At 45.0% G+C, this 11,225-nt stretch overlaps 1 protein-coding gene across 14 annotated transcripts in view; it reads left to right on the forward strand.

Annotated features, from left to right (window-relative positions):
* The window catches only part of tcf7l2 (transcription factor 7 like 2), a 117,184-nt gene extending 106,908 nt beyond the window's left edge, over positions 1-10,276 (forward strand). For 2 of the 14 annotated variants that reach the window (XM_080788825.1, XM_080788837.1), the window contains 7 exons: positions 350-487; positions 596-755; positions 892-999; positions 1,856-1,919; positions 3,263-3,313; positions 4,755-4,827; positions 9,223-10,276. In XM_080788825.1, coding sequence (XP_080644951.1) covers positions 350-487; positions 596-755; positions 892-999; positions 1,856-1,919; positions 3,263-3,313; positions 4,755-4,827; positions 9,223-9,751 — 1,123 coding nt within the window. In that variant the 3' untranslated portion in view covers positions 9,752-10,276. Of the gene's footprint in view, positions 1-349; positions 488-595; positions 756-891; positions 1,000-1,855; positions 1,920-3,262; positions 3,314-4,754; positions 4,828-5,593; positions 5,667-9,222 lie in introns of all 14 variants that reach the window. The other 12 variants (XM_080788831.1, XM_080788836.1, XM_080788833.1 and 9 more) reach the window with 8 other exon arrangements.
* The last annotated feature ends 949 nt before the right edge of the window (positions 10,277-11,225 follow it).

Genomic DNA, 11,225 nt, shown 5'->3' on the forward strand with positions numbered 1-11,225 from the left:
TTTCAGAATGCACATTTTGGAGTTAGGTGGTTTCTTCCCGACAGCAGAGATATAATATATATAAATTTTGAAACTCTTTGCGGTGAAAGTGGTTAAAAGTGTATAGTCTCGTGTGTATAACATACATGTATATAAAGTGTATAGTCTTGTGTGTATAACATACATGTATATAAAGTGTATAGTCTTGTGTGTATAACATACATGTATATAAAGTCTATAGTCTTGTGTGTATAACATACATGTATATAAAGTGTATAGTATTGTGTGTATAACATACATGTATATATGTGACTGACTATGTGTTTCATCTCCCCCATTTCACCTGTGCCCACTCTGACGATTTACACAGTTTTCTCTCCTCCAGATTCCCCCCGCACATGGTCCCCCCCCACCACAGTTTGCACGCCACGGGCATCCCGCACCCGGCCATCGTCACGCCCAACGTCAAGCAGGAGTCGTCCCACAGTGACATCAGCTCCCTCAACTCGTGAGTACTCATGCCTCCTATTGCTCGCTACCGACACCGTGCTCATTTGTTTGCGCAGCCGAACTGCGGGCCTTTTACTTGGCTAACTTTCCTGTCTGTCGCCATCAGGAAACACGACCAGAAAAAAGAGGAGGAGAAGAAGAAACAGCCCCACATAAAGAAGCCACTTAACGCCTTCATGCTGTACATGAAGGAGATGCGAGCCAAGGTGGTGGCCGAGTGTACGCTAAAGGAAAGCGCTGCCATTAACCAGATCCTGGGACGGAGGGTAAACACTCTGCTCCAGTCTTACTTCACCACCAAAATGACCGGTTAATTGTAAACTCAGACGATATCGAAAACAGCACAACACAATTTCCACACATGACGTTTCTTTTCGCCCTGACATTTCTGTCGATCCACAGTGGCATGCGCTATCACGAGAGGAGCAGGCCAAGTACTACGAGCTGGCCAGGAAAGAACGACAGCTTCACATGCAGCTGTACCCCGGCTGGTCAGCACGAGATAACTATGTAAGTTTTGAAGTTTACAAGTCGTAATTGCCCCCTTTCTCAATAGTTTTTGTCTTTTTAGGTAGCAGGCCCCAAACCCCATTCCTCACCTTTCTTGACTGTCTTCTTGGCTCTTTTGAGACCTGACAAAGTGGACATGGAGCTTAATTCAAAGTCCCTAACTGTCCTAGTGGCAAGATAAAGCTAGCTAGCTATACTGATGATTAGCCACTATCGTTCAGCTTGCTTAGCTCTGCTGCAGAAGCTACATAAACGATACAACTGAGCAGGAAGGCTCATCATTTTGTGTCCAGTATTGGAGTTGAACCCTTAAAACCTATTATTCTTTGTTTACCGGAGTCCCCCAGGAGTCATAGTAGGCACCCTTTTTTCTCTCTACACTAAGAATCTTCGTCAAAAATAGCTGATCTACAGGCTAGATGTGTTATTTCTTATGTATTTCAAATCTTTGTATAATAGGGGCACCAGGGTTCATGTGGTTAACCAGTGGAGCCCAGAGAAACACACACACACACACACACACACACACACACACACACACACACACACACACACACACACACACACACACAGACAGGACTAGAGATGGCTCAAAACAAAAGATGAAGAAATAAGAAAAAATAATGGCAAAAAAGCGAGAGACGGGAACATTCATTGCTGGTCTGCAGTGGTTGTTATAAACCAGAGGGCAGAAAAGACATTTCAGAACGTCATATAGAGGGGGGAAGAAAGAACGATGAAACAAATGAGTAAACACAAGGATGTTTGTGGTAGGCTCTTCTACAATATAATAACTAAGGTTCCTGTCTGTTACTATCTTCTTTTTTTTTTCCTCTTTTCTCTTTCTATTTTTTTGGCATGTAACCAACAGGGGAAAAAGAAGAAGAGAAAAAGGGAGAAGCAGCAAGCAGAGGGCAATGGTAAGCAAGCCTCAATTATATCTGCTGTTAGGAGAGTGCCCTCATGTGTCCCATGTGTGACGTGCCATAAAGCTGCAATACACAACTTTTATTATAGTGAATAAAATATAGTTTTTGGTATTTGGTCTCCCTGCTCTTCTATAATGAAATGCTACTGTGGCCGACAAGTGCTACAGCCTGAAGGTCAAGTTTAGGAACTAAGATATGAAAGTTACGTATTGCAGCTCTAGTCACTTTAACCCTGTTTTCCAAAACCTTTGAACAAAATAATAAATAAATACGTTGTTCGAATTAGCTTATCAACTCACACAGCACTTCACAGCTTGCAGATCAGCTGTAGATCAGTAGATTGCACAGCTTGTAGATCAGCTGTAGATCAGTAGATTGCACAGCTTGTAGATCAGCTGTCCTCGGAACATTTTGGGGAAACGTTGGTCTATGCCCAAAATGAGGGGTGCCAGGGTTAAAGTGGCTAAGGACTGGTTATGGTTTTTGTTAAATTTTTAGCTTCTTATTGTATTATTTTTGCATGGCTCAAGTGTGTGTATATGTTGAATTTTATTTCATAATTATCATTATTGTTTTTGAATATAGTTATGCTATCCAATGCAATATTTACATGGTAGAGTTGCTTGTAATCCCCCCCCCCTCCCATCCGTCCCAAGCCTTCCCCAGCTAATAATAATTGAATATGCATGATCCTCAACCCCCCCCCCCCCTCCTAACTCCCCCTCCCAGCTCCATCTCACCTCCCCTCTGACACCCCTATACCCCCCTTTGCCCCCAGCATTGTGATACTGTGATACCGTGTGTTTTGAGAATGTGAAATCTAAGCATTGTGAGAGCCATTAACGTTTGCCAGTGTGTGTGTGCGTGTGTGTGTGCGTGTGTGTGCGTGTGTGTGTATGTGCGCGTGTGTGTGTGCGTGCGTGCGTGCGTTGTGTGTGTGTGTGGTTCCGTGTTATCGTGCCTGTACCCTGCAGATAGATTGTGCTTGCGTGTGTGCGTGCGTGCGTGTGCGTGCGTCGATGTGCATGCATATGTGTGTGCGTGCTTCCCGAACCCCCGCCCCTCCCTTAACCCCCCTCCGCTTGCCTTCACGCATGCTCTTAATATCAACATGAACTAAATCACACCCACGTCTTTTAAAATTAAGGAGGTTTGCTAATGCTGCTATTTATCCATCCTTTTTATTCTTTCTGATCATGTTGTGAGTTGACGAGGACTAAAATGTCGATTTTTTTTCTTTTTTTTTCCTTTTTTCTACATGTGTTCGTTCTGCGTTCTCGTTCTGGGTGACGGATCGCTTCTTGAAGGCCTCTCTATCTGTTCTTTTTTTTCAGAACACAGAGAATATTTTCCAAACCCTTGCCTTTCACTCCCTCCGATTACAGGTGCTAATGTCATTTTGAGTATTAAATTACTAACTAATGTTTTATTCCTTCTTATCTTAATTCATGTGTATATCATATATGTATCCGTGAATGTGTCAGTTGTAGAATGTTGAGAGCAGTCTTAAGCTTAAATGCTACCATTTAATAATAATTAATTCATAATGTTTCTATTTGCTTTTGTTTGCTGCTTTCTTTTCTAAAGAAAAAAAAGGAAATGTTGCTATTGTTTGTTTTTTGGCTTTAGAAACAGTTATGTTTGATTTAATTTATTGCGATTTTTGACAGTAGTTACTTAAGCATAGAATGAATAACGATGGTAGCCAATCTACAAGCTCACAACTCCCGCTGTGAGCTTGTAGATCGGCTATTACCGCTATTTATTTTGTATTTTTATATATTTTTTAATGTTGGCCTATAATGAGGGAGTCCAGGTTTAAGACTGTTTAAAGCTAGCTTATGAACTATGATCTTAGGATGTCAGGGTAAACCTCCTTAATCTATATGCTATTCTGTAGCTGTGCCTGTGCCTACTCTAATAGGCCAGCATGAATTTGGCCTACCCCCTCTCTTTTTAAAACCGCCTATAATCAAACACCTACAGCACAACATTCTTAAAGGCCCTTTTTGTCCCCCGTTGTGCGACTCTTTCGCGTGACAAAAATGACATTGTCGACTGAACAGAGAGGCGAAGCAAGTCATGGCACTTGTCGAAAGAGTCACACGGCGAGGTACAAATGAAAGCCTAACTTTTTGACTCACGTCCACTGTAGTCAGTGATGCTATGGGCTGTTTGATACCAGGTCCTGAGGACTAGATTCTTTCTCCTTGCTGTCTGAAACAGCCATCTTTTACTGCTTATTCCCGCCACCTTGAACCCCAACCTTCTTCAGATAACACAGCTTTGACAACAGCTAGCTTTTAAAGCGGTGCAGTGCATTCAACCCCCCCACCCCACCCCCCACCCTTTTCTATGCTCGCTCTAACAAAAAAGCACTTCTACTTTTTGTATTTCTAATTTCCAATCAGAGTTCCAAATCACATGATTGAAACAAAGCTACCGCTTTGACTCGTTCGCACATTGAGCCTTTGCCTGCATTTTGATTTCCCTAACGTCTGGAAACACACTAACAACTGTGTCTTCTGACAGTCTGTGCTTTCTCTAAAAAGATCTCTTGACAATGGCTTGCATCTAGTATGTAAACTGGGGATGGATGATATGGGGGTGGGGGGGATTGATTTAGCTTGAAATAAGCCACAGCAAAAGCTTCACAGATTCACCGGTGTCTATTCTTTCTCCCCTTTTTTTCTACCTTCATTTATTTATTTGTTTGTTTATTTCCCCCCCCCCCTGTTTTGGTTCCATTTCTCCTCCTCTGTGCTGGCTTCCCCTTACCCCCTCCCCTCCTCCCTTACCCCCTCCCCTTCGTTATGACCTCATCAGACCTGAGCGCTCCTAAGAAGTGTCGAGCGCGCTTTGGCCTCGACCAACAGAATAACTGGTGTGGCCCATGCAGGTGTGTACGGTGTCCGCCCGCACCGGCCGGGGGCCAGGCGAAGGCTGGGTTACACTGTACACTGGGACCATCCTCCTCTTCCTCCCCCCTCGCCCTCCTCTTCCTCCTCCTCCGCTCTCTTCTCTCTGTCGCTGCCTTCTGCCCTCTACCGCCCCACGGTTTGTCTGTTCCATCTGTCCGGCCAGGCCTATCACCATCACCTCTCGGCTTCCTCCAGCCACGCCCCCTGCCAGTCTAGCTTGCCTCTTATACGTAGGTGCCAACCAGTATGTTTTGTTTTAAGGGGGGGTGGGGACTTTCTTATGCCTTTTTGGGAAGAAGGGTGTGTATGGAATGAATGTTGCGGGTCTGTTTGTGCAACAAATAGAACAAAGCCCGCCCACCGACCAAACCCTGAAAATGGACCCTCACGGGTATAGTTTCACAGTTGGATTGGCACTCCAGATTTTCACTGAGTGGGTTTGATTACAGCCAGGACAAAACCGTAAGCCCCACCCCCCTCCCCACTGAGGAATCCAGACATGGCAGTGTCGGCGGAGGAGTTGACGTGATGATGGCTTGGTCAAAATGTTGCGGAGGATGTCCCAGTGTCAACCAGCCTAAACCTAAGCCCTGGTCATGTGTTTGTGTCTGTGCAATGACGTGTCCGTTTTCTTTTTTTCTTTCTCGTTTTTGTTTTTTTGTTTTGTCTCTGTGTGTGTGCGTGTGTGTATGTGTGTGTGTACGTACGTACGTGTGTTCGTTGTCCTACCTCTTTGGCTAACAGATGCAAATACCCCAAAGAAGTGTCGTGCCTTGTTCGGGCTTGACCAGCTGAGTTTATGGTGCAAACCATGCAGGTATAACTCCCATTAAGTATCCGTGGAGAGGAGGCCCAGACACAATGAGCAGCCTCCTTCTCCCCTCCTTGATTACTTGTACAGATATAGTCTAGAGAATCTAGAGAAAACAACAACAAAACCAAAAAACAGTGTGTCTCTCCTTCAATGTGGTAACATGTGGCAAACTACTCTTTTTGTCTGTCCCCCCCACCCCCAAAACCAAGGAGGGCTTTTCCACACTGTAAACTTGCCCTCAACGCAGTGCTTTTCAATACCTTTTTCAAACCCACGACAAGGTTTTTAAGCCCGCCGTGGCAGAAAGTGGATTTACGAGACGAGGTGACTTTGGAGGTGAACATTGATCCGGTGTCTAGCCATCATTTACAGCACTGGTTCTCAATGCCGGGACCACCAGGGGGGTCAACTCTGAGAGTGGACACACGGAACCAAAAGGGACTTTAATGGTTCCATCTGTTGAATTTTACTCTGTAGATTTAGGTTCCAAAGAAAATGGTACACTCTCAGAGTTACAGACCTGGGCATGGAGAGTTTCTCCATGCCCTGGACCGGATTTTGAGAAACAGATTTACAGCATGGCTAATCTAATACACGACTAATACAGTGAAAACATTAATTCTCATGATCCCAACAGTTCTGATCCAAATCCATTTTCTAGCCAGTAGATATTTCCACTGTCATGTACAGTATGTCCTAATTGGCGCCCTTTTTTTATATAACCATGTGGTGCTTTACAAACCTGGCCCTGCTTCCTCAGAGGGCCTGTTCAGTGACACTCTCTTTCTATGCCCTCTTCCTTCTCCTCCTTCTCTCCTCCTCCTTGTCTTCCTCCAAACTTCCTCTCTAATAACCCTTACTTAGTCCCTACCTGTTGTCTTTCTGTTCTGACACAAGCAGTCTTTGAATTGGGAATATTTTCATGGTAGGTATTTGTTTCTGCTAAGTAATACCCTTTTCTGTGTCTGGCTTGCACTGCGTCATCACCACCGAACGCCCCTCCACCCACTGTGTCTCGCTCTTCTCTACATGACTTTCAACCATTCACCACACATCGTTCGGTATTGTACATCAGGGGCATGCAAAACCTGATATGCTTCGCATCCCGGGGCAGTTTCTTTTGTAATTTGAATAAGCGTCAAGTATCAGGGTCCAGTTAAGATGGTTTTGTACGTCAAAAGTGAAGAGCTCATTCACAATTGATGGGCCAATTTTTTATCCGTGGTATTCGTTTTTGTTCAGGGACAGGTGAGTTAAATTTGTAGCCGCTTTTATTTTTAACCGTTTCCTTTCTTCTTTTTTTACGATCTCTGAACATTTGAAGTGAGAATGACTTGGCATGCAGCCTGTCATTGATTGGGCGTCTTCCAGGCCATCGCTTCGACATAGTGATGTTAGCAAATCAAGCGATACACCATTCCAGCTGATATATATTCCTTAGGCAGTCACGGGAAATGATGGAAAGCCAGGCAAGAGTCAAGACAGACCAGGGCGATGGGAGAGCCTCGTAATTCAGCGTTCGTCTTGGAAGCCGAGAGGTTAAAAGACCTCACCGGGCTCCATTTCCTAAAAGATGCATCTGGTGTAATTCCCCCCCGAGACCAGAGAGGAGAAATCAATAACGTGCACGGGCACATGTTATGAATCGATACGTCTGTTAAAAAATGGATATTAGCTCATTTGTAGCAGTTTGACAGGCACTTATCACTCGGAAGACACCGTAGAACAAGACGTATAGCCGGGCACGGGCAAACTGATAGCTTTTTGCTCCGGTAAAGGACAATCAATACACTCCAGCTCACAATGCTAGGAACGTACAAAGCACTTAAAAGCCTGGCACACTCCACTCCGTCATCCCTTGCTTCTTTTTCCGTGTTTTCCTGTTGTCTTCCATGTTGTGTGCTTGCAATCCTGGATAATTTGTCTGACTTATCAGGAATGCATGCTCCTCTCCCATTCTTCCAAGCATGCCGTCACGGTATCCAGAGTTCTCAGTGTCAATGTATCTTTACTTTCTTTCTGACTCTTATTTTTATGTCCACTTATCCTGTCATTCTCAATCCCCCGCTCTTCCGCATTCGCCTCGATCTCACCCGTATCCGCGCGACACTTACGTAGTACAGTACAGGCAGGGGTATGACTTGAGAAACAGGCCTTACCCTGAAATGAACGGAGAAACAGGCCTTACCCTGAAATGAACGGAGAAACAGGCCTTACCCTGAAATGAACGGCCACACATTCGATAGGCCTCCCGTCCGCTCTTACTTCTTTTGTTCTCCCATTCTTTTTGGATCACCTTAGCTGTTCTTGTCTTTTCTTTCTTTCCTCCCGCGCTGCCTGTCCCTGTGAGCTAGCCGTCTTAAACTACACATGGCCTTCAGGCATCCTTGTGATGGAGCAGAGAGAGAAAGGAGAGGAGGGGGAGGGTCAATTCAGAGGTCAGGATAAAGATGAGTTGAGCAGAGATTCCCCCTTTAACCAAATCTCAGCGCAACATTCAGAGCACAGCCACCGCCGATAAGCACAATCCCCTCTACTTCGTTCTCTAAAATTGCCCTCCCCCACTCCCACCCACCCCCTGCGGTGTAGTTGCATTGTGGAGCTCGGTTCCACAGCAGGGGATGGTTTTGGCTCCCGGGCAACACCAGACGCGGGGAGGGGGGGTCCCGACCCCGAAGCAAGAAATGCAAACACAATGCCGTGACCCCTCGTGCACGCATTCACGTCTTTAGGGGGACAGATACGAGGTAGTGTGTGGATCTTGTTGACTTTTTAGCCTCGCATCCAAACTCTGTTCCCCTGGGAGAAGAGAGAGCTAGCAGAGATGGAGAGAGGCCAATGAGATGGGGGCGTCCTAACTTCAGGTTGCTCACCCGGCTGAGACGAGCGCACTAGATTAGCCTAGAATTACATGTAGTCAATACACCATTCATAAAGAGTGTCCGTTTACCACTTAAATCCAATATGCTTTGTCGTACGTCAAACTAGTGAAAATACCCGATCTACAGGCTCCCCACATGTTTCAATGCAACGCTTATTTTTTTAAATGTTGGCACATTTTTGCTTATAATGGCGGGTCCACAATAGGGACGACAGGGTGAACGTAAAAAAGAGCTCATTTTCATTGCTTCCTTTCATCATCATTGTGTCTCTCTTGGTTATTCTCGTGGCACTTTCCTGTTGTCTGATCCTTCCTGTCTGTCTGTATGTATGTCTGTCTGTCTGTGTTTGTTCAGTACGGGGTTGGGGAGATATTGGGAACCTGACTGTGGCCTTTAGTGGCCTTTTATTGCCTTCAACGCTACTTGAATGCACCTGAACAAAGCAAGCGAAACAAAAACGTCAGCGATCACCATATCAACGTGCACGCTAGATACGACAGTATAACGCCCCATCTACCGTGTGTGCGAAACCAAAGCAATCAGTGCATTCAAGTAGCTTTGCTGCCAAAGCCTTGTGTGTTTGTGTTAGTTTTCAAGACATTGATGCTAAAAGACTCTTTGCTCTTGTTTTGTTTCTTCTCGCCTTGGCCCCCACGACCTCTCCACCAACTCTCCAGGAGAAAAAAAAAGTGCATTCGCTACATCCAAGGTGAAGGCAGCTGTGCCAGTCCTCCTTCTTCGGACGGAAGCTTACTAGACTCCCCCCCTTCCTCCCCTTCCTCCTCCGTGGCTCCTTCCCCTTCCTCGAAAGAGCCCAGACCTCAGACTGAACAAATGCAACCTCTCTCACTGACTATGAAACCGGCCCACCACCACCACCAGACACTCCACCCCCCCCACCACCACCTCCTGGTCGGGCCTCCTCCTCCCCCCCCACCGCCGCCTCCTCCTCCTCCATCTTTGGTTCGGATGGAGAACTCCTCGGCGGCCTCGGCCGCCCGCAAAACGCCCGGTGGCGCCTCCTCCCACAACGGAGCCCTGGAGCGCAGCGACGTCTCGTCCTCGCGGCAGCCGCCGGGCTCCTCCTCGGCAGCGGGGCCGCCCCTGGGCCGGCCGCTGGCGTCCATGTGTCATTCCCACTCGCTTCACCCGGGCTCCACGACGGCCCAGCAGCCTCTGTCGCTCGTGACCAAGTCTATAGAATAGTCTGTTCTCTCTCCCTCTACTCCACATCTTGCTCTTTATTCTTGTTTTGTTTTCTAAGCTGAATTCAACAAACACACACCGTTGCTGGTGCCCCGTCTGTCTCTCTCTCTCTCGCTGATGAATTTTCACGTCAATCGTTTTCCTTGGTTTGTTTTTATGTTTCTGTGCCATACGGCTTTAAAAGATTTTAGTTGTTGTTTTTTATTAAAAGTTCATTGGTCAATATTTGACCCATCATTATTATTGAAAAAATATATAATTATTATAAAGAAATAATACAATGAGTTGTAGTATAGCTTTGTGAATTGCCAAATTTTTATGAATTTTGTTTGTCTTTTTATTTGTAGTGTTGAAGCAGCACAACAGAGTAGTTCAACTTAAAAATGGTTTAAAAGACATTAAAAAAATGTTAGGCTAGATAATTCAATGAGCCCTTTTTTTCTTGAAAAGAGTTGGTTCTCCTTTATTATTTGTATTAAATACGAGCCTGCGAACCAATCAACCGTCACCTATTCATCCCTGGGAGGGTACTGGGGGGGGGGGGCTTGCGCAGACAGACACCTCTGAGTGACAACTTTAATTGTGATGTTACCTGTTCTTGTTTAAATGTACAGAAATAATAGGGGTGGGTGGGAAGGGGGGGATTACCGTGTTAAATATGCATTGTTCCATTGCGTTGTCTTTTTCTTTTTGTTGTTTACCTTGGGGGAGGAGTCAAATGGGGGTTGGGGTGGACTTGAGGGGAGGTTTGGGGTGGGAGGGTTGTGGGTGTTCAATACAAAAATGTCACAACGCTAGGACCAGTAGTATTTATTGCTTTAGAGATTGCTTGTCGTATCTTGTACGTGTCCCTTTTTGATTTTTTTTCTTAATACATTGTACAAATATTTTTTTCTTAAGGTAAGCGACTTATATATATATATGAATGACCCATTTTTACAAGGAGGTTTTTGAAAGGAAAATCTTTTGTTTTTGTTTTGTTATTTTTATGTTTTTGTTGTTTTGACAGATTAATTTCTTTCCTTGCTGAAACCCTGGGTTCCACTCAGTCGTACTGTGTAAAGATCTCATGAACAGAAGTATGCACAACGTCATTTCAACAGATGCGTCTATAAGCCATTTTACAAAAAAAAGAAGAAAAGAAAACTTGAATACGAGGGACAGTGGGTACCGTGTCTTCAGTAGTTGGAAACATGTCTAAAGCCCTTCTTTTTTATTGCAGTCACATCGCGCAGACTGTAGATTCATGTACAGATTTTTCCGTGCCAAATTTTGTGATAATTTTCTCTCCCCCCTCTAACAATGCTGTAGGGTTTTTTTTTTTCAATACCATTCTTTGCTGTGACGTTACATAGATTGCTATGTATGTAGTATAAATGTTGCTATAACAAATGTGTTTGGTAGCAGATTGTCAAATATTAAAAATTTAAACTTAAAAAGACGGACATCATACTGTATAAACCCACGAGGGCCA

This window comes from Protomyctophum bolini, assembly GCF_963924005.1.
Source record: "Protomyctophum bolini genome assembly, chromosome: 18".
Lineage (NCBI taxonomy): Eukaryota > Metazoa > Chordata > Actinopteri > Myctophiformes > Myctophidae > Protomyctophum > Protomyctophum bolini.